This window comes from Miniopterus schreibersii (assembly GCF_964146895.1).
Source record: "Miniopterus schreibersii genome assembly, chromosome: 3".
NCBI classification, from domain to species: domain Eukaryota; kingdom Metazoa; phylum Chordata; class Mammalia; order Chiroptera; family Miniopteridae; genus Miniopterus; species Miniopterus schreibersii.
Genome location: NC_138103.1, coordinates 40,919,017 through 40,943,105, shown reverse-complemented (window position 1 = coordinate 40,943,105; position 24,089 = coordinate 40,919,017). Strand labels below are relative to the sequence as shown.

At 41.9% G+C, this 24,089-nt stretch overlaps 1 protein-coding gene across 2 annotated transcripts; it reads right to left on the bottom strand.

Annotated features, from left to right (window-relative positions):
- Nucleotides 1–3,944: 3,944 nt before the first annotated feature.
- Nucleotides 3,945–18,210, bottom strand: TICAM2 (TIR domain containing adaptor molecule 2). 2 transcript variants are annotated; one of them, XM_081131596.1, is made up of 3 exons: nt 17,560–18,210; nt 10,055–10,167; nt 3,945–6,803 (listed from the first exon to the last, which is right to left on the bottom strand). In XM_081131596.1, exon 3 carries the CDS (start codon nt 6,755–6,757, stop codon nt 6,044–6,046), a length of 714 nt encoding a protein of 237 aa, XP_080987722.1. In that variant the 5' UTR covers nt 6,758–6,803; nt 10,055–10,167; nt 17,560–18,210; the 3' UTR covers nt 3,945–6,043. The 2 variants fall into 2 exon arrangements, with proteins under 2 accessions (XP_080987722.1, XP_080987723.1); XM_081131597.1 differs by lacking the exons at nt 10,055–10,167; nt 17,560–18,210 and adding an exon at nt 17,367–17,432.
- Between the last annotated feature and the right edge of the window lie 5,879 nt (nt 18,211–24,089).

The following is a 24,089-nucleotide window of genomic DNA, read 5'->3' as shown; positions in this document are numbered from 1 at the left end:
TTTTCAGATTTACCATGTTGATATATGTAGCTTTGTTAGTTATTTTAAGTTCTGCATAGTATTCTATTGTATGAACCTACCATAATGTATTTCTGCATGCTCCTACTGGTGGGCATTTAGATTTTTTTCCAGTTTTTCCAAGCTTACAAAGAATATTGAAATAGACATCCTCCTCATGAGTGCTTCTTTGGGTACCCGTGGGAGAATTTCTCTAGGGTACAAATCTGGAGGAGGAATTGCTAGGTTTATAAGATATGCCCATTTTCAACATTACTAGCTATTGCCAAATTATGTCCCAAATCATTATAGCATTTTGTTGTTGCAGCTTTTGTTTTTTTGTGGGTTTTTTATTCTTTATTGAGATATATTTTACATGCCATAAAACTTACCCATTTAAAGTGTACCGTACAATAGCTTTTAGTATATTTGCTGAACTGTGCAACCTTCACCACAATATAATTTTAGATTCATGTAATAGTGTTTTTATTTATAAATGTACTTAAGACATCTATCTGTGAAGCTGGTTATGTGTTCTGTCCACTGTATCCATGGAAATCCCCTAGGAGGAGCTGGTTTGTACAGATTTCCTTGTTTTAAACCTGTTGTTTGAGTAGGTAGCTGGAAGGAACATTCCTAATTAGATTATAAAACTGCTTAAATGCAGGTTCCTGTTATTTGCTATAAAAAGCATTCCTATTTTTATTCACCTCAGAGTAAAATGACTCAGAGCTAACTCTATTTGAAGAGAATGGGAGGAGTGTTATACCAAATAAAGGAGTTATTTTCCCCCAGAACAATTCTTGAAGCCAGAACGGGAGAAAGGTGTGAACCAGTATAGATGTTGGAGTAAACAGTGTGAAATCGGCAAAGGAGAAGAGAGAGCAACCGTCTCCCTTCCCTTCAACCTCTCCCCGCGCCCCCCACACACAGGTTAACTCATTGAGCTTTAAATCAAATAATTTCCATGCTCTGAGTTATTGATTAGTGGCGCTTTCAAATACTATTTACTCCAATTCAAACTTAATGTGTTCATTGACAATGTGGATTGTCAAATATGACTTAGGATAAAAATTTATATAAATTCTTATCTAGTTACTAGGTGTTCAAATTCTAATACTTTTTTTTTCTCCTACTTGGAATCGCGTAAGAAACATCAGGTTCATGGACAACATTGGTTCTCTTGTACTAGTTCATTCCTTTTAGTCACTGGCTTAAGGACATCAATTTCCAGATACCGTGGTTTCTTTTCATCAGGCTCTTGGCAGCTTTCTGAAATTTCCTCCCTGCCTTTCAGACGAGGGTACAGCCACGTCCTGTGACCCGCCCAGCAGGTGACGTTAAGACCGTGATGAGGAGGAAAGGCACAGGGTTGACTGCCCAAGGCCAATGCACTGTATCTAATCGGGCCAGCAGTGCCGCTGAGGCACCGCCTCCTCAGCCTTGGGCCAGCCCCACCCAGTCCTGGGTCAAGAGGCTTTTACCTGAGGCAGGAAACAGCCTGACTCAGCAGTGAGGTGTGGCACATGGACTTAGACAACTCTGAAGTGGATATTTATACTGAGCCACCCTAAATTCTCTGCAACTTGGGTGCCAACTCAGATTTCCCCATGAATCTGTGAAACCACTCTGCCCTCTATCCTGCAGGGTCCGCTGCTCTGCAAAACCTCATCTACGTGTGAACTTAGTATTTACTACCTGGAGATGAAGTGACTGGGCTTTAAGAATGAGCTGCGGTCAATGTGAGGACCCAAGGAAGCTGCTTCTGTAACTAGCCTGGGGCCCTTACCGGAGGTTTTAGGTCCATGCCAAGGCCCAACTAATGCCTTAGGATCTGCAAAGGTGAAGGACAAGGGAATGAAATGGAAAACAGCCATGACTTGCTCCGGAAGGGACTAAGTCCAGCCATCAACCTTGAATTCAGGGTAGAAATCCAGTTAGGACAGGAAGAAGCAAAGTGATTGAGTGCTTCTCTCACTACCTCCTCCACCCACCCTAAGAGGGAACAGTCTATGTTCCCAAATGAGGGAAAATTAACTAGGAGTTGCTCAGCCCCAGTAAGGCCTCCCACGCCCCCTCAACTGAACGCTGCAATTATCCACCGCTCCTGAGTGTGAGGAGCCACACACAGTGGAGGCATCCACACCTGGGCCATTCCCCCCAACTGGCATCAGAGCTGGTACTGCTGGACTCCACCTCCCTGCTTCCCAGCTGTATGGCCCCGCTTCCCTAACTTGTCACAGTCCAGGGCTAGGCTCTCATCCTCCTGGCCTGGGCTCCCTCCACACCCACACCTACCATGAACAGCTCACACACCTCTTGCTGTTCAGGGGGATCCTCTCAATTTTCAGTGCCCGTGTGGGACTACTGCACGTAAAAACAAGGCCCAGCATCTTTCTTTCTCTGTTTAAAATCTATTTCCTACAAGTTGCAAGGGTTCCAAGAATTTGGATGTGGGTGCTAATAAACTCATATTTGCCCTTCCCCCCCACCCCATGGTGCAGATTAAATGTGTGTAGGCAACAATAGTAGGTCTAGTAGCATAGAGCTGGTATAGTAGCTATGAGGCACTATCTCAGTGCTTCACATATATTTCTTAATCCTCAAAATAACCCTACCAGGAGGGTATTATCTTTATTTTTGGATAAGGACTCTGAACCCAGAAAAGCTAGTTATCTTAAGATCACATTTTAGAGAGGACAGAGTGGGACTCAAACCCAGATGGGCTGACTCCACAGCACTGGCACTGGAGGGGTTAGGGGAAGGAGAGGTGGTGGGAGAAATCCACTCAGGTGCAGGTGGAGAAACTTTTAAAATAATAAAACCAACTCACATTATCCCATGTATAGGCAATTTTCAATAAAGCAGTGATGAAACTGTCTTCCTCACCTGGGTGGATCCCTCCTGCGGCCTTAGACGGCTGGGTGCCGTCATGTCTGAATACAGTGCTGACAGTGAAACAATCATGGTTCAACCGAGGGGAGCTGGACAGCAACACTGCAGATGACTGAGCTAAGATATGGCAAGGACCTGGAGTTTAAAAATTATTGTGGTAAAATACACACAGAATTTACCATTTTAACCATTCAGTTCAGTGGCATTAAGTACACTCACAATGTTGTGCAACCATCACCGCCACTATCCATTTCCAGAACTTTGTCATCATCCCCAAAGAAACCCTGCAACCATCAAACATGACCCTCCATTCTTCCCTCCCCCAGCTCTGGCCGCCTCTACGCTTCTTTCTCTAGGATTTGCCTATTTTAGGTACATACGGTATTTGCCCTTTTGTGTTTGGCTTTTTTCCACTTAGCTTAATGATTTCAAGGTTGTATCTATGTTGTAGCGTGTATCAGAATTTTATGCCTTTTTAAGGCGCAATAATATTCCACTGTATGTAAGAACCCACATTTTTAATGACATCTTTGAGGCACCATGTTAGGGGACTTCTTGTTAAGGTGGATGGTAAGTTTACCTTATGGTGTAGGTCATGTGCATTGGGTTTTCAGTTTCCTATAGCTGAGAATCCTGACAACTCAGATTCTTCTGTGAAGCTCCAGGGTGGGTGACAGGCCCACAGAGAACTCAAAATGGGAGCTCTCTAGCACGTGACACAATTTTCCAGAATTTCCCTGAGGGGGTGTGTGTAAACCTAAATCTATGTATGTGCACGTATATATATGCACACAAACATGTGACTAAGCCCCCACCTTTACCTCTTTTCAGCCTCAGTTTAGCTATTTTGATACTGCTTACAACTGTCAAGTTCAACATGTACAGTTACTCAGTACTTAGCATTTTTCATCATAAAATATTGAACTCCAAAGAGAGCGAGACATTGTGTCTGGTGCTCTACAGAGGAGTACAGATTAATGCCTCTTTTCAAAATACTTTTCCACAATCTTCAATAGAGTTAGTAATAATCAAGTTTAGTCAAGGGTAAAGAATAAAAACATTTATTTAAGAAATACTTTCCAGCAGCAATTGCTGAGTGTGGCAGGCATGAAGAGTGGGTGATTAATGTTTTGTTGGTGTATGAAATTTGAGACACAGGAAGCAGTATGGCAAAAAAAAAGAATACTTACTATTAAAACTGAAAAAGATAGTAAGCCACTATGATAGAAAGGGGGTTGAGGTTAAGAAAATGTCACCGTGCACTGAAAACAATCTCCTCTTTAATAAGTATTAGTATAGAAGGAGCCTAGACTTTCTTGCAAGATTATGGGGGAATGTTCCTCAGGGAAGACTTTGGCTCCTGGTATGAAGGGGTGGACTGCAGAAAGATGGGAGCAGACACTGGGAAGTGGGATAAAGAGAAAGAAAAATCAGGCAGGATGTCTTTGCTCAAGGGTCCCTATAAAAATATATTCTTTAAAATGTAAGCAAGTGTTATTCCTTTTTCTGTGACTATAAAAGTCTAATGGACAGCATGAGGAATGTTGTAAACATATAAGAAAACTCTTTCATTGTAAACATATATAAAGTCTCCTAAAACTATTATATATCACATTACAAAATTCTGGTTTTTGCTTGTTCCCATTTCTGGTTCCTAGTTGTTCACATTCTGGGAGAGAACAAAGGTCTTTACAGACCCATCAGTCCAGTCCTTTTATTTCACAGATAAAGAGGGTAAGCAGCTTGCCTATGGTCACATTCATCCTCAGTGGCAGCGACTGGACTAGGCCCAGGTCTCCGGATCTTCCATTGGCACTTTTTGCATTATAACATGACATGATTCACACCCCACTCCATCCTGGTCTCTGCTTGACTCTCCCTGAATCTCAGCTGGGGCAGAAGGGCTGTCAGGGAAAGGAATAGGTCTGTCTGGGGCTTCTCTGAGTTGCTATGAGTGTGGGACACTAGGAGGTGATAAAACACATCTCCTACTTCTATTTATCCCAACTCTAAATATTGAGAGAGACAGAGACACAGAGAGAGACTACTCTCAACACCTGAGAAATATTTCCTGGATAGAACCCTGTACATGAGAGAAATTTTTAAAGGTTGCCATAAGAGAGGTAACTGATTTTAAAAAAACATCTGGCAGAGGACACACAATCATACACCTTTCAGAAACTCTGCAAATGAAGCCCTGATTACAGAAGATGACCAACATGGGGAGCTTCGGGCTCTCAGGACATCTCAACCCTGCTCCATGGAGTCTCTGACCACCAGTGGTGGGACTTGCCTCCAAATATGCAAATTCCAGCAGAAAGAAAAATACATTTGACTGGATTCTTTTGAAAAGTCCCACCATTCTCACGTCTATTTCTGATTTCATGTTCATCAGCACTCAACATTCCATATGTTCTATTCTGGCTAACCAGATTTCTGGGTAACAACTGGGTGGATGCTTTATCACAACATTCATGAGGGGTGTCTCAAGGAGGAGGGGTGATCAGATCCCTTGGGCCATTCTTATGCATGTCCTTTGAAAACAAAATTCAGTGAAAATGTTTTTAAATTATTATTATTGTTATTTCCTAATCCTCAACTGAGTATATGTTTTTATTGATTTCGGGGGGGGGGGGAGAAGGGAGAGAGGGAGAGAGAGAAACATGGATGTGAGAGAAAAACATCGATCAGGTGCATCCGTATGCGCCTCAGCCAGGGATCAAACACGTAATCTGGGCATGGGCCCTGACTGGGAACGGAACCTGCAGCCTTTGGGTGTATGGGACAACGCTCCAACCACCTGAGCCACCCAGCCAGGGAAAAGTGTTATATATTTAAAATGTCTATCATACAAGTTTTTGTTCAAGGTTCAACACAAAGACTGTGAATTGAGAATATCCTTTGTCATACTCATGAACTAGGAAAACTGTGACACTAGTGTTCTTGAAACTGACATTCTCGACTTTACTGAAACATCAAAAAGTACCACAATTCTTTGATTGTCCAGCAGAAATTTATCTTCCTTGTGCTCCCTAGGTTCCTATAAGAATAGGATCTGTTTTATTTAAACTTTTCCTGGAAACCGCTTTCTCAAGTGAAGACAAATCATTTGTTTTATGAGACAAGAGCCAGCCATTTGTTCTGTTCCATCTCAGGCAATAAATTGCCTTTGTACCATTTTTCTTGTCTCTTTCCATATAGTTTGCTGTATCTTATACACAGACTCCTGAAAAATTCTTTCTACTTGTGTAGGAAAGCCACGACTTTCTTCCTCCAGGGCATTGATGGTTCGCAGAGCAAAGGGAGTCCTTTCCCGGGGTAGGGGATTGTTCAGGGGCCGCATGGGTATAACAGAGTTGTATTTGTGCTGCCTGTTAACTGAGTTCATTAGGGACGTATAGAACTGGAACCTACACCAGGTATCTCTTAAGAAGTTTTCAGTCAACAGTAAGATGGTCCACGCAGACCCATTGACAGCATCATCTAGATTCTGTAAATGCTGCCTGCCACACGGCATCTCAGCAAAGATGATTCCAGGTTTGATGCCAAAGTCATTCTGGAGCAGATCCTGGACTCTGAGGGCTTCGTCTGTGTCCTCCTCTGCGTGCAGTATCACAAACTTGAAGAACACGTCTTCTCCCGCTTCCTCTTCAGGGCCCCCGTCCCCGCGCGCAGCTCCCCCCTGCTCTCCTGCGGCTGTCTCCACTGTGCCGCCGGGCGCAGCGACATCGCGCAGGGAGATGCTGCGTCTCCTGGAATCTGACTCAGGACGTCTTTCACTTGTATCCACACTGTGGCTTTTACCCAGAGAGAGAGAAAGAGGGCAGGGATCTATTTTAGACTTCCCGATACCCATGATAAACATCCAAGTCAGAGGAGAAAAGCTTTATTTCTCAGCATTTCTTTTCATTCTAAAAGAAGAAATAACAAAGAGAAGAACACTGTAAATGTAATCAAAACATTAAAGCTAGAAACTTGCATTCAACGTGAAAAGCTAAAAAAGATAATATATAGGTCCTAAGAAAAGAAATATCAGATCATTGAGAAACAAAATCACCTGTTTTTTGTGAGCTTCAAAGGACTACTACAGGTAGTCAAGGATAAGTTAAACCGAGGGTCCAGGGGAATATAATAGGAGGCATTTGGAACTTTTAAATGGTACTATATTAGCACTATGAACCTCCAGATTAAAATGAGTTACTTTGGTACTGTAGTGAAGAGGTTCCACACCACTCTATCCATCTGGAGTTAAAATCCAACTCCTCCACTATCAAATTATTATGTAGATTAGAAACATGAAAAGCTAAAGAAACAGAATATTCAAATATTAAGTATAAAATTTATTTTTACATCAAACACAAATACAGTACAGCATGCAAATACCCTAAAGCTGGCCAGCAGGCAGCTCTACTGGCAGCACAAAAAGATCAAAAATGCAAAAATCTCCCTGGTTTGGAGCTTTCTTGTTTGTCTAAGGTCAGGCATCAGTGCTGTCATGGGGCTGGTGGAGAAATTATAAGAAGGGTTATGAAAAGTAAGGAATACTTTTCTCCAGCTAATCCTGGGAATACTGAGTAAAACTATTTATTCCCCTAGGGAAAAATTAACATCTCAGTTTGGAAGTGAAATATAGAAACAAACACTTGTGATTTTCTCATTCTTTTATTTTAAAATTTCTGTGTTCAGAGTGGAAGAATTAGGTCAGCCTGAAAGAAAAGTATTCCATGTGACTCTAATTTAAATAAATGTTCAGATAATGTTGGTAATGTAATTCCAAAATAGGCAGTCACAAGGGGGATTCTTTTATCAAAAGAGAAAATTTAGAATACATGAATATAGAACCCATATTTTAAAATATGGGCCCACACTGTTTATTTTCCAGAGCATTTTTATTTTTTGTTCATGGGCAAAGGCCAGAGTTCAATAAGAAATCAGAATCACATTCACAATGACATAAGTAACACAGCTTCATATATGAAAATAATTCAGGTTTAGAAGAAACCATTCAGCAAAAATGGTAAAAAATTGTTATGGGAAGAAAAGATAAGAAATCACAGAGAACTTCTTCCTAAGGCATATAAAGAGTGAAAGGGTTTGCTGCCACCTCTGAATAGTGAAGGAATTGTCATCTACTGTCATTTATTATATCTGTACTTCAGGTTCTGACTCCATAGTATATTATGCCAACCGCCAAGAGGTATTCTAGGCATAATAACTCTAAACAGCTATATACATACATACATACATACCAAATAATAAGAACAAATGAATTTGAACTCTCCTCACCAGTTAGGATTAACTGCTGGCTTTGTTACTGCATTATGAAAAAGGTTTTACTATGCAAAGTTGCAGAAAGATGGAAGCTTCCCCTGCATAACAAAATAACTGTCAAACCATTCAGAGACATCTATTTACTGTGCCAATTACAACAATCTTCACTATTCATTGAGATAGGTTTGTTAAGGCAACTTAACATCATTGTCTTGATAACTAGCTGCTGCAGGTAAGTGCACTCACACACACATACACACACTGGCAAACACCAGTATACAGACAAATTGCTTTTCCCATTAATTCTAGGACCTCAGAGCTTTCCATATCAGCACACAGAGAACGTCCTCACTCCTATTTATAATGACAATCTTCCAGCATGGGGATGTACTATAACTGTCCCCTGTTCCTGGATGTGTAAGCTGTTTCCAGTTTACTACTATTATGAACACTGCTGCCCCCAAATTTTAACGGCTATTACTGTTACTGAGTATATAACAAAGAAGCTAAAAATTTACACGACAAATGCTTATGCTCTGGCACAGTGCTACTCAAAGTGTAGTCCATGGACAAATTGCTAGTCTCCGAAATTTTTGGTGCCAGTCTATGACAAGATACAGAGACTGTGCCAGGATGTCAAACAACTACAGCAGTTAAGTGTGCTGTTTAGTTCAGCTGACTTTTTTTGCTATAAGACATTCTCAATGAAGAAAGCAGCATGGTTTACTCTCGGTGCATTCTTCTTATATTATAGACAACCACCTTGAATAATGCTCTGGGAGACACGAAAGAGAATATGTAATCAATAAAATAAAAATATTAAAGATAACAGAATTAGATGAGAGGGTAAGCTGTAGACAAATCAAGGACCCAACACCATCAGGGAAAAATAGAAACAGCAAAGAATGAAATATATGAAATCAAAACCGTATCAGTTAAACATGGTGGAAAGGCTTGAAAAAAATCACAGAATATGGACAGGAAAAAGGAAAGAAAATTTAAGCAATTTGAAAAAAAAGACATAGCTATGGAGATTTCTTTTAAAAGGCCAATATAATGAAAACCAATGCATCTGGAAAAAAAATTCAATGAACATAACAAAAAAATTCAAAGATAGAACAGATTCACCACCCTAATCCAATGATCAGTCTTAATGATGACAGCCAGACGTTATATGTCTCCTGATGTAATTCAATATAATACGCAACACAGCACAGTGTAGGACAAGATTTGCTAACGATGTAGACTAAGCACAGAATAGAGAGCCTGGAGTCTGGGGGAGAGGTCCAGCTAGGAGATGTGTATTTGGCATTTATCTGTGTGTAGATTGTATTTTAAACCTAAAGACTATATGAAATTATTAAGGGAATGAGTACAGATAGAAAAGGGAAGTGGATTTCCAACTTGCCAGCCCCCACAATCATGTGAGCAAATTCTTAAAATATATCTCCTCCCTCCCTTCATCTCCCCATCTCTTCCTCTCTCTCTGACGTATTAGTCCTGTTTCTCTGGAGAACCCTAATACCACCTTCTTTAAAAGTTTGTTGCCCTAAAATTAAGAGTTAATTTTTGCGTTTTTAACTTGAGAAGAGAAGCTCCCAAACAGTAAGTCAAATAATCAGTAATAATTTGATAATAGATTACATACATGTATACAATTTTTAAATCTGTCCATGTGTTTACCACAGAAAATGCTTTTGTGTTTAAATCACTGCCTCTGAAATTTAACACATTTAAAATTAAGACCTCTAGTACAGAGCCTGAATCCTTCAGCCTTTGTTTTCTTTCCTATCTAAACAGCACCATCTTGTGGCACATACACATAAAATCAATGGTTTCTTCACTTGTCAATACATTTCGATGTTATTAATAAATGTTGTTGAAAACTTACTCTGCACCGAGATCTGCTGGGTTTTAGGGCTGTGAAGCCAGGATAAGTAGGACACACTGCACTGGTGCTTCCTTCAGGAGGACAGGTGCTACGAAAGCATTCAGGAAGGGCACCTGCAGCAGGGAACAGCACATGCATTAGTAAGGCCGAGAAAAAGGTGGACGTTTTCCATGCAGTGGAACCAGCATTCACAAAAACACAGGCATCAGAGGGCAAATTCTGTTAGGATCATTTTGCACTAGGTGTTTATGTGGCTCCAGTCCACCTTTATGAGGGCTGGAAGAAGGTAGTGGTGAGAGATAAGACTGGAGAGATAAACAGGATTAGAGAGCTTAAGGGGCCTAGATACTTTGCATCTGATCTCGTTGGCAGATAGAGAGCCCCTGGTAGGTGTTAAGTGGGGGAGTGACAAGGCCTGACTTGTTTTAAACAGGTTAAAATGCCTACAGTAAGGAGACTAGGCTAGGAGGCGGTAAGGCCTTCAACTGGGAGAACAATCCGTTGAGAGGCTGGTGCAATAACCTAGTGAGAAAGCAGAGTCCTGACGGAAGGACATGATAATGAAGACTAAGACATGCAGTAAGTAACAAAGGCGGGCGGGTGGCAGAAAGAAGGATCAGGTGTGCCTCCCAAGCCTGAGCCTTGCGTAACTTGGTGGTGTTGCCATTCTCCAAGATGGGGTGTGTGTGTGTGACTAATTAATCCAGTTTGGGATATAGGGAGCGTGGGGTCCCCGTAACCTAGAAGAGGAGCTGTCCAGGAGGCACTTACATAGGCACTTACATGCTCAGGAGAGCATCTTTATGTATGGGGGATAAAAGTTGGGTGCTAGCTCCCGTAAGGAACTGAGAAACTGTAGAAAGAAAGGAGAGGTGAGACAGAAGCAGGGCCTGAGGGCATCCTGAGGAGGAGGGGCCCACAAAGGAGAGGAAGGAGCAGAAGGAAAATCAGGCACTGATCGGATCGGTATCTGGAGCCAGAGGAGGGCGTGCGCCCAGCAGGGGCCAGAGTCCACTTTTAGCACCTGGAGGTGTGTGGGAGCAGCTACAGAGCAAGGGTGGGAGCCCCACACCAGATGCAGGGTGCTGGAGTCTAAGGAAGCGGGGGCCTGAGCAGGGGGAAAGCTCAGCTAAGAGGGAAAGGACAGGCCAATAGCTTCAAATGAACGCAGGGTCCGGAGAGGATTTCACTGAGAGAAGTGATACCAGGAACGCCTAGAAACAGAGGCAATTTGCTGGGAGAAAGGATGAAAGGCATGGGTGGGAGCTTCTGAAGGCTGAGCTGTCATCCCGTCAGTCATCAGGCAGTTCTGTCTCTAGTCATCAGGCAGTTCTGTCTCTCTGCAGCTTCCCCTTTCCCTAGGAAAGCAGAGAAGCCACTCAGTTCCTGAGTGTGCTAGGTCATGGGGACAATGTTCGTGACAAACACTGCCGATAAGGTGCTGACCTGTGGACTCTGGGTTTTACCTCCTGCGGAGAAGGTGAACGCACTTCTGTTTTTATGAGGGATAGTTGCATTATCTTGGAAGAGAGCATACTGCTATTACGATTGTTGTCTGGAAGTTTCGGTAAGGAAAGAAGGGGGTGTGGACGTGAAGTCATCAAAGGGGTACTCTGTAGCAGATCCTGCAGATTTGCTCATGCAAAATTGATTCCAACTTCCTTTCAGTGTACCTTCCTGAACTTCCTGTACACAAGTACTAAAAGCTCTATTTCCCAGACTCCCCTGAAGCTAGGGTTGAAGATGTAGTTAGGTTCTGCCAGTCAGGTGTGCTTGCACGTCTGGGTGAAATATGAAGGCAGGCACAGCGTGAGGCCGCTATGTGGCTGGTTAAGACGCTAGCAGAGTTGGTGTAATTCAGGAACTGGCAGCTTCCTGATTTGGCAGGTTTCCTGGTTGTGGCAAAGGCCCCAGAAACACTAGGCCAATGCTGCTAGGTGGTGCTAGGAGCTTTCCCTAGAAACTCAACCTGGAGTCTAGCTCTTCAACTTTCCTGATGAGACTGTAAATCTTATAATACCTTCTAATGCATACCTCTCTGCCTCAACTAGCTAGAGTAGATTCTGTTCTCTGCAACTAACCTGTGATTGGTACAGCATCCAAATTCACGACAAGGAGTTACAGCAGGTCAGCAGCAAAACATGGCCTGCCGCCTGGTTTTGTAAATATAGCTGTATAGGAAGACAGCCACGCGCACTTATTTATGTACTGTCTGTGGCTAATTTTATGCTACAGAGGCAGAGTTGAGTAGTTACAAAAGAAACCATATGGCCCATAAAGCTGACGATATTTACTATCCGGCCCTTTCCAGAAAAAGTCTGCCGACCCCAGGACGACAGCATGGGGGTGCCATGATTCCAGGACATGACAGGACAGACCTGTGTCCTCCAGACAAGGAACATGTGGACTTGCCTTTCACTTCACGCTGAAAATACCCTTTAAATCCCAACTAGGGTAATCAATACTTTCAGGAATAGGTGGAATTTGAATCCATCCTGATTTTATACTGAAATAACATTATTACGTATCAGTTGTCATTTATTTTCTTCTTTTGGAGGTTGCACAGAATCTATAAGGATGGCAAAGGCCCAGTATAAATAAAAGAATTAGAAAATATTACCTATTGATACTTATTTATAGTCTAAGTAAACCAGCGCCTGTATTTTTCATGAGGTACCAGAGCTTGTATTAGAAAGGTTAGAGTTATGGGCTCCATAGGAGTGTAGTACGCTGTATCTTCCCTTCAAGGCACTAAACACGACTACATTTAATTAACAGCGTGTATGATTATCTGTTCAGTTTCTCTTTTTTCCCACTGGTAGGCTATAAATTAGTAGACTGTAAAATCTACTAGAACAATGACCAAATCTGTCTTGTACGCCACTATATCCCCAGAGTCTCGCACATAGTAACCACTCAAAAACACCTTCAGAATGAATGAATGAATGAGACAATTCCAAATATGACTAACATAGTTTTTGAGGTTTAGAGAGATAGCCAAACAGATAGCTCTTTATCTTCTGTATTATATAAATTACTGACTCAATCAGAATAGGACTAGTCAATCCAAATATATCTTGTTGGATTTTTTAAATGAGCGATTATGTTGCATTTCTGAAAATTAAGTGAATATAAATATGGTGCATGCATTTCAAGGCACAGCTCAAGGATCGTATTTGGCAGAAAACATTTTCTTTTACTGTCAGGTTAAGTACTCCCCCCCTGGACACCCATAATATCCTGCTCACATCTCTTATAATATGTATTGCACAGCACTCTTGTCTTCCTTGGTAGCCTGGGCGGTAGCTTCCACCTCATTTTCCCAGAATACTCCATCAAGGTGAATGGCATCATCACTTGCCTGGTATGACAGCCAGAAACCTGAGGCATCACTGACCCCCCTTCCTCTCCTACATTTTCACTTCCAGCTGCCACCATGTCCTGTCTATTCAACCTCCAAAATACATCTCCGATTGCTCCACTTTCCCTCTCTACCACATCTTCACTCTAGATCAGTATCTCTCCCCTAGTCCACTACACTGCTTCCTAACTGGTCTCCTTTGTCCACTCTGCTCAATCTAATCCTTTCTCCACTCAGCAGCCACAAGGATCTTTTAAACACATACATCTGATCAAGTTACTCCCATTTGCTTGTTACCCAGCAATGGCTTTCTACTGCTCTTAGAATAAAAATTTCTTACTATGGTCAATGCTGCCCTGTATCTAACTCCTTCAGCTCCAACCTCATCTCCTGCCTCTCTCCCCTTTGTTCTTCCAGCTCCCTGCACATGGGTTTTTCTTTCAGATCCTCCAATTTGCTCAGCTTTCTCTTGTCACAGGATCAATGAAGACATTTTACTGCAATTTTGAAGTATGAGTTATATCACTGTATTTTTTTATTACTAACAGAGTGTCATGGGCTAGCCAAAATTCCACTGAAGGTAAACAATCAGAAAGTCCAAAAGCTGGGGAAGAGCAACAACATAATAGAATTCAATTGTATTAAATCATTGAAAACATTTATGAATGTTATGAATAATTTAATGGCATGAGAAAATGCTTCCATAATAATAAGTGAAAAAATGTAGAATATTAAATAGGATATACAGTATGATCTCAGCTTTGTAAAACAAACTAGAGTAGATTGGAAAAAAAGCACAACAAAAAGGTAACATTGGTTATCTGTGTTTGGCAGGTGTGTGAATGTATGTATAACTATAAATATCCTTTTTCTACAATGATAATACAATCTAAAAAATTGTTCTCTAGGTTTTGTACTTTAAACAGAGATCATGTTCACTTGGTGCCCATATAGTCTATTCCTTATGAGCCACACCTGCACATTCCTGATGGGTGTGGCCCATCTCCAGGTTTAACTCTGACCTCTTGTTTTCTATCTATATGCAAAATTTCCAAGAGTCTGGGTTTGCTAACTCTAAACCAAAACGGGATTCTCCAATATTCTCCTTAATTACAAGCACCACAGAGCAGTATCCTCTCCATAGTACCCAAAACAGGTCCTTGAACAAGTAGACATTTAATTACTTGAAAACACACACACACACACGTGCTTGTGTGCACACACACACACTCACACACCTGCTTCGACCAGGTAAAAAAGCAAAAATACACAAACAGACCTTCCCTGGGCACCTGCTTTTTCATCTGTGAAGCCTGTCTCTTGGCTCAGCTGCTGGGAAGCTCCAGGTGCTGGGTGCTCTCTAGTTCACACAGACAGAAGCTTGTGGCACATGTTTTGATTCTAACTTCACTCCTGGCTTCCTTTTAATCCTCCTATTCTTCTCTTTGATCTATATTCCAAATCCACTTATTTTTAAAATTTTATTTAATCTTCTATTGCACATATTTATTCAAGCATCCCAATTCTGAAACAACAATTCTTTTCCTTTTCTAAAAGAAGGTAGAGTAATACATATACTACCGATAACATCACAGAACAAGTTCCTTGGGATTAAAATGATAAATAAGCATTATAAATTAAAGAGTCTCTTTATTCCCCAACAGCTTTTCCTAAAGATAAAAATATTGTTTTTCATTTCCATTCCCATATATTTTAAAAACAGAAGTAAATTTTGCTGTAAAATCTTGATATTCTGATGTCTGCTTAGTCCCTACACTTAAAAAACTTGTATAATATTTCCTGAACAAAAGTGACTTCATTTTTCTTTTCCATTTAAATTACCGGTTATCGGCACCATTCAGAAAGTCTCCAAATCAGAGACCACTGCTTCCTACTGAAGCAAAGGAACTGATGAAAATCATTATTGCATATTCTTTTCTGTAAACTGGGTGGTATTGTTCTTTCATTTCCTATATTTAAAAATGAGAACTGGCACTAAAGGGAAAATCTTCTCCCAACCAGGAAGAACATTTTATAAAAACACAGAATTCAAGGGCGGACTGTATATCTTATTAAAATGAGGCTCAAGAGAAAGATGGTTGTGCATTTTAATATTAGAGAGTCCTAGCAACCGGCAGCTTCATGGAATACCAGTATTTAACAGCAACCCACCTGAGGGGCAGTAGCAAAAAGTGTTACAACGGGACTCTGGCAGGAATCGCTGAGATAGAGCATTTCTGCTGGGAAGTGAGGGAAGCGAAGGTGCACAGCCCATGACGGTCGAGCAAAGGCCCAGGGCAGGCAAAGGGAATCGAGGCAAGATCAGGGTCCCTACAGTGGAGTAAGCAAGGGAGAGGGAGAGGATGAGGTCAGAGAAAGAGTCCGTCAGGGGTTGGGTCACACAGGGCTTTGAAGCCATTGTAAGAGTTTGATTTTCATGACTGTGATAAGTAGCCACCAACAGGTTTTGAAGGGAAGTGAAAACTGATTATATTTGAAAAAAGTCACTGCTATTTGTAGAAAGATTGTAGAGGAACGGGCGGAAGCAAGGAGAGTAAATCGGAGACTTCACAGTCATCTAGGTAAGACAGACTGTAGTTTGCATGAGAAAGGGAGTAAGATGTGGTCAGACGAGACCTCTTTTCAAGGCAGAGTCAATGGAATTTGCTGGATGCTTGGATGCAGGGTCTGAGCTAAAAAGAAGCATCAAGGATGATTCCTAGAGTTTCAGTCTGGTTGAAGGGGGGTAACGTTCACCGAGGGGAAATCAGAAGGGAGGCCTGGGTGGTTGTGGTGTCCGTCATTCTGAACAGACCCCATTTAAATGCCTATTAGACCTCCAGGCAGAGGTGGTGAGTCAACAGCTGGATGTGTGCATCTGGCGCCCAGGAGAAGCAAAGCTAGAGATAAAAATTTGGAAGCTTTACGTTTCCGGATGTAATTCACAGCCATGGACTATGGCTTGGGATAGAAATTGCCTTGGGATAAAGTACGGCTGGAAGGAAAATGGCCCACACTGAGTGGTTTGGGGGAGGAGAAGCTGCAGACGCAGGAGCACCAGCGGGCGGAAGGGAAAGCAGGAGACAGCGGCGACCAGGCAGCCAAACGAAGCGAGCATTTCGAGGAGCAGGAGGGCGCCGTCGACCGCCTGTCGTAAGAAGTGAAAGCTATGCGTGGACACTGGATTCCACAGGTGACAAGGGGCCGATGGAGACAAAACGCCCAGAGGAGAGGGCAGAAGAGGCCTCAAGTCGTTTAAAGAAGGTTGCTTTTAAAAATTCATCTTTATTGCTGAAAGTATTCAGATGCTCCCCCCCCCCCCTTTTTGGTGGTTATTTAAATAAGAGAGAAAAGAAATGGAGGAGACCTAGAAGAGGATGTTTGGTCTGGGGGAGGGGGGAATTCTTTAAAGACCAGGTTTATCAGCTGACTCGTATTTGTGAAACGAATTAATGAAAATGCCCCGAGGAGCAAATGATTCCACAGCATAAAGGTGGTGTATATTTAAGTGTCACACAGCTGGAACGAGTAGCCTTCCCAGTGCTTCAAAAGGAAGTAAGATAGTATTCTACCCCGGCTCCTCTCCAGCTGCTTACATATAAAAGAGTTGCTTAATCCGTTTATAACCAACACACTATTTAAAGTGTTAAAATAGATCATATTTTAAAGACCCCCCCTCCCCCCCATTTTTTAAATTTTACTGCCAGGGAAAAGTGGAGAGGTCCTCACTAATATAATACTGAAAACTAGCTCACAGCTGCCTGCCCAAATGGTTTTTATCCAAATTAGCTTTTGGGCAAGAGGCCAAATAAGACAACCCAAACCGTGAGCATTTTGTGCCGGGCTGAGGCTCGCGCAGAACCTTTAAGCCGGTTAAGACGCTGGGCTATTTGCCTAAGGCTCGGAGGTTTCTTTAAAAAAAAAGGGTTTTCCAGTCAAAGTGAAACTTACAAGAACAGTAGAAAGTTGCGTGGATTTTCCCATCAGAGGGCACCGCGTGGCTGAAAGGACGGCGCCGCGCCCGCCGTGCGCCCCCGGAGCGGGCCGCGCGCTCCCCACGCGGGGCCGGGCTCGCCGGGGAGCCGCGCGCGGCCGCCGGGCCCCAGCCCACCCGCGCGGGCGGCGCCCCCGGCGCCCTACTTGCCTGGAAGGAGTGCGGGCCACGCCCGGCCCGGCCTCAGTTTCTTTCGTCTTCGTCTCCGGGTGCGCGGCTTCCCCTGGGCGCTCGGAGGGCGCCGCGTCCCGTCCCCGACCCGCCCCGAGTCCCGCGCCCACAGCCCGGCGCTCGGCCGAGGCGGGCGCGCGGAAGTCGCGGCACCGCGGAGTCCCCACCCCTCGGAGGCTCGCCGACACTTAACCCTTGGAGGCCGGCGGCGCGGCCCCGCCGCTCCCCGGGGCTGCTCGGGTCGCGGACGCAGCGCCGCGGGCCGGGCGGAGGCTCTCACGCGGCTGGACGTCGGCGCGGACGCGTGAGCCGGCGGTGCGGGGGCGCAGGAGGGGAAATCGGAGCTCGCGCCCAGGCGACTGTGGGCGCTCCCAGCGCTGCGCCTGCTTCTGCTTCTGCTTCTGCGGCTTCTTCTTCTTCTTTTGTCCCCAGAAGCCCCGACTCTGAGGCTGGGGAGTGCGGGGCGGGGGATTGGGGATGGGGGGCCCCACTGTACCTGTGCGTTACAGCGCTGGGTGCTGGGATGGGTCTGCAGCCGTCGCTTCCGCCTTCCCCGCACCCGGCTCTGAGCCCCGAAGTAACGCCAAATACTTGCTCCTACCAGATCCACCCTCTCCTAGACGGGCTCCCCTAAACTCCAAAGGAAGGTAATAAATCGTCTTACCCAGACACACACACACAGCCTGGACCTTTCCCGAGGTACAGCGACTCCCCTGGCCTTCCAAGATGGTCCCTTGGCGGTTCCTTGCCCTCTGGGGCTCTCTCACTGAGCCGTGCTGCAGTCACCCCCATCCCTGGCCAGGGACGCATAGCGTATCACCCCTTCCCCTGCAAAGCCACCTTTCTCAGGTTCCTTTTCCACAATCGAGATGGACTGCGACTTCACTGAATATTAAGAACAAAAAGAGGAATCAAGTGAAAGAAGCACAAGTAACCTTGTGTCAATTTAAGAAACATCCAAACCTGTGAGAATTTTTATGAGTTTGAGCCAAACTGACACTTGCCCGGAAGCAAAATCACAACAGCTATTCTCTATGCTCCAGAGAATAGCAGTATTGCACCTTATTTTATACATTACAATCAAAAGAAGAGGCATAAGGGGATTATATGAAATTCATTGGTGATAGATTAGAAAATCTCTGGGATTGAATAAAAAAACGAACAGACACATACTTTTACATAGGTGGGTATAAGATAGTTAACAATTAACACAATAACAATGAGGGGCTCTGTGGTCTTCTGGTCTGGTGGAAAATTGTGCCCTGGAAAAAGGAAATTATCCTGACATTCCAAAGGTATGTATGTTATCCTGGATTCAAAAATACAATAAGTCAGACTCAGTTAAGGTAAAGATGGACCTTAGCCAAGAAAGATACCAGCCCAGGACATGACTACCTGCCGTGACCTGTTTTTAGTTAGAAAGTCTTAATTTCAGACCATCCTATGTGGTTACTTTTATGCAGGCCTCCCTTGAGCTGTCAGGTTTAGTATGTGGTCCATTTTTTGCTCACACTTATAAAGCCAAATATTTGATCCTACCATATCTACTTTAGGCTCTCAATCCTACTCATATCCTAAGAACCCAGTTCAAAAATAGCCCCCCCACCCCTCCCCTCTCTTTTCTCAGGCAATCCCTACTCTGTCACAGGTAGAGCTGAGAGCTATTTCCTGCTCCTCTGCTGCCACCCAACAACAGGATGGGCCACTGAAGGTGAGCACTGGCAGGTGGAGAAACGGGGCAGAATAATTCATTACCCTGACAGCTGGTTTCCTCTCACTCCACTTCCCAACAATTCTGTTTCAACTTTTCAGGCAAACAGTGGCCTTATTACTAAATTCAAATGATACTTTTGTTGCCTCCATTTCCCCTGAGAGTCTGTCTTTGGCAACTGACAAAGTTGACTATTGTCTCCTCCAAATACTGTATTTTCTTGATGTCAACCACCCCATGCCGCTTTTATGCTCGCTAAACTTGTTAAAATTCTTTCAGTCTCCTCTGCCTGTTCCTCTCACAACCCTTCAAATCAGTGCTTTTCACTTTTTTTTCATTGCAATACTACTAATAGCAAGTGCCATAAACATTTCCCCATTCACCACCCACATCCCATGCACAAATAAAACTAAAGGTAATAATGTCAAGGGCAAATTCACTTGAAGTTTTCCACTTTATGTCTCAAATTGCTCTAATTTTTGCATTCTTCTTCATATTCACATGTACTAAGAAAATATTTTAAATTGGTTATGAGTTTCATTACTTAAATTTTCTACCCAAATTATTAAGTATACATTTCAAGAAAGTGTACTGATAATGTATGTCACAAATATTTGGTGTCTTCTACACTAGAGATATAGTGTGAACAAGACACATGTGGTCCTGAGTCCTCACGGAGATTTCACAATCTAGTCCAGGAGACAGACAGTAGACATGTAAACAAGTAAGAAAATTTCAGGTCCATTCGTTATCAAGGAAATAAAAGAGTAAAGTGGGAAGGAGTGCTAATTAAATCAGAGAGGAGATGGCTTCTCTGACATGTAAAATGTTTTCCCTGTGGCTTCCCAGCCCTATAACCCTTGACATTAAATGCCGGTGTTTCCAAGGTCTCGATCCTCTGTCCTCTTTAGCTTACTCCACCATTTCCCTGGATACCTTACATATGCCCAGCAGACTCACACATAAATCAGTAAGAGTAAAAATGATTTGAACAGGATTAATGAACTTGACATGCTTGACATACATAGATTATGGCATCCAATACAATTTTAAGATACATGCTCGTTTCAGGTACACATGGAACATTAACATCAGATATTAACAAAATTAGTCTATATTTTTCGCCATAGGGAAAATACCAATAAAGCAAAATTAAAACAAATCAAGATTGAAATAACGGAGTATGTTCTCTCACCACCTAGGTATTAGTCTGAAAACCAGAAAGATAACTAGAAAAGCCTCTACATGTTTGGAAATCAAAAGACATTTAAAAATAACCCATGGTTCAAAAATAAAGCACAACAGAAATCATGAAATGTTATCTGAATGTTACTAAAAAATACTTTTATCAGTATTTGTGGCACATAGCTAAAAATCTGAGATCAGAATGTCTAGTCTTAAATGCACATAGAAAACAAAGCCAGAGAATCAACTATCTAAACATCCACATCAAGACATTAGAAAAACACAGAAAATAAAATTCAAATAAAAAGAAATAAGACCAGAAAATAGGGAAAAATTAACAGGATCAACAAGAACAAAAGACAGTTCTTTGAAAAGACTAAAAAATTAATAAACTACTGGTGAAACTACTTAGAAAAGACACACTACTAGAAATAAAAAGGAAACATCACTACAGATCCCAAGACATTGAAAAGGTAAAAGATAACTCCAATAAATTTAGATGAAATGAGGTGGGAGACAGTTTATATGTGTCTTGCTTGGTATGCCAAGAATGCAAGACCCTGACTGCTCTTTACCAGAGCCATTTCACAGGACAGTGTTTACAGTGAGCAACCTTGAGATATAAGGTAATGTCTCCCACCAGGACCAGGAACAGGCTTGCTTACTGCTTGCTAGAAAAGGGGTGGATTCAAGCTGTGTTCTTCAGATGTGACACAAATCGACGTATGCGATACCTACATGGACCTTTTCACGTCACCCCCATGGGACTTGTGAGCAAGAAGAACCAATGCGAAAGTGCTGCTTGCTGCCACGAGTAACAAAGTCCTTTGTCTCTGATCCAGGAATTCTGTCTTCTCCCAGCACTCATGAAAGAGTAGCAGGTTAGTTATTAGATTGTAAGTGGGGTAAGACCAAATCCCACACCTGATAAAATTGGTAGGTGGGACTTCTGGTGATGGTGAAGATATCATCAAATTCTCTCCCCCCAGAACAAACTGGACAAAATTGTCAAAAATAATCATTTGAGGCAAACAACAAATTGAGAATCATTTACTCATTTAAACAAACCATGCTGAACTTTGAGTAGGAGTTTGGCATTCATGCTCTCAATTCCCAAACCCAGCACATTCTGCAGTTATGTTGGTGTGACAGTGCTTGTTATCGGGGAGGCTGACAATGAAAGCTGCTGGAGGGAGCTAACTTGACTTGGAGTGGATGGCAAAAAGTTCATACCTAGTGGTGTGTCAATAAAAATCACAAACTTGGGAGGAAATAAATGGGAAAACCACATAGCTCTGACAATCTGAAGTTGTGGTCTCACATGAGATGAGCAGAAGACCAGTGGATTAGTGAGCTTTTAACAGGAAGATTCTGGAAATGAGAGCTATTAAGGGTCAAGTTTAGCTCTTCACATATCTTGGCATGATTGAGAGTCCACATACACACATGGGAGACACAAGCCTGCCCCTGCAGGTATGTGTGCTGGAACCCTGGTTCTAGCACTAATTGTGTGACCTTATGCAAGTGAACTGAAGCATTCTGTGCTTCAGGTTCTTAATCTGTAAAACAGGGAGGGGAAGGCATTGTTTAGAAGAGTAAATAAACTACACAGCACGAATGTAGAACATTGTACAGCAGGTACACAGTGTTACAAAAATGTTTACTATTATTTTTCTCAAAACATGGTATAGCAACATTTGCATCAGAATTTTTGGGAGGATTTTCAAGATTCACTCCAGATCTACTGACTCAAAGTCTCAGGGTCAGGGGAAGAAACCTTTTACAAGTAGATTTGGTGATTCTTATATCACAGTGTTTGAGAACTACTACTTTCAGGTTCAATATTGTAATTTTCTCTTTGGGATATGTGTTCAGATGCCTTGAGAACAAGAAAGTAGATTTACTTCAGTATCTCCATTGCCTAGCATACAGTAGACAAATATCTACTGAATAGAACATTTTAAAGTTAATATCTAACCCTCCAGTTCTCACCATGTAGAAAAATAGGCTTAGAATTTAGACCTTTATATTAATAGGAAAAAGCTAAAATTACTCTAGTATCATACAGAACAATGATTCTTTAAAACTTTTTTAGTCACGGACTCCTTCAAGAATGTGATGAAAATTACTTTCTCTAGAAGCCTAAAAATATATGTAAAATCCTGTAAATAATTTTAAAGGTTTCACCCTAGGTTAAAAACCTCATATGAAAACTGGCTTGTTGTCGAACTCCTAGAACAAAATACTAAATTCTTGTTTATCGCTGAATCTCTATTTCTAGAAAGAAGGACAGAACCTACTTGGCATTAAATGATTTGTTGAATGAATGAGTTATGGATAAAAAGGTATCATCTGGATATCTGCTCCTGCACGCCCCCTACTGGGAATTGAGCCCACAACCCGGGCATGTGCCCTGACCAGGAACAGAACCGAGATCTGGATCAAAGGACAATGCTTAACCGCTAAGCCATGCTGGCCAGGCTAGAGAAATTTCTTAAACAAGACATAAAAACACCAATACAGGAAAAGGTTGATACATTTCACTAAGAACAGAAAAATAAAAACAAACTGTGAGAAGATTTTTTAAATAGTTATAACCAAAGGATTAAGACTCCTGAATACATAAAGTAATACTGTTAATAAAAATATGTCCAACTATCCAATTTTTAAAAGTGGGCAAATGATTTGAACAAGGACTTCACAAGAAAGGAAATCAAAATGGTAAAAAAAAAAAACTTGTGAGAAAAAAATAATTAACTTCATGAAAATGTAAATTAAGCAACGATGAGATATAATACCAGTTTCTTTAACAATGTGTATATATATCTATAAAAATAATGGAGATACCCAGGAGATTTTTTTAAGTTTTAAAGTCTGACAATACCAAATGTGGAACCTTCCAACACTACTAGTGAAAGCACTAATTGATACAATTGCTTTAGAAAAGTTAGATATTATCTAGTAAAAATGAAGATAAACACACTTTATGTGCAAATAATTCCACTCTTACATGTATTCTCAAGAGATTATACACATGTGCAATAGGACACACATACAAGAATGTTCATAGTGGACTTGTTCATAATTGCAAAAAACATTAACCTAAATGCCATTACAGTAGAGGAGACATATAACTGTGGTATGCTCATATGATGGACTACTACACAGTAACAAAATCAAACTACAGCCATATGCATCAACACGGATAACTTAGCAAAACAAAGTCACAAAATACATGTAATATTCACTTTATTAAATAGAATTTAATACTCCATTAAATTTTACTTAACATTTACTTTTTGCCAGATTAAAGAAAAACATTTTTCAGTAATATAGACATCAGTACTATTCTAAGTGTGGTCTGTAGACCACACTGAACTGTCACAGGCTGATGCAGAGATAAGCAAATCAAATGAGTTTGACATTGCCAAGACATTCAAATATTGGATTTTTGTATTTATAAAAGTATCTGTGACGTATGGAAATTATTTTTAAAAGTAGTTTGAGAAGAACTATTATTATACATAATTGGTGAAATTATAAAGAGAAATAAGAAAATTATTTTCATTACAAGAACATAAGTTATCTCTAGTGGAGAAATTCAGGGATGTGA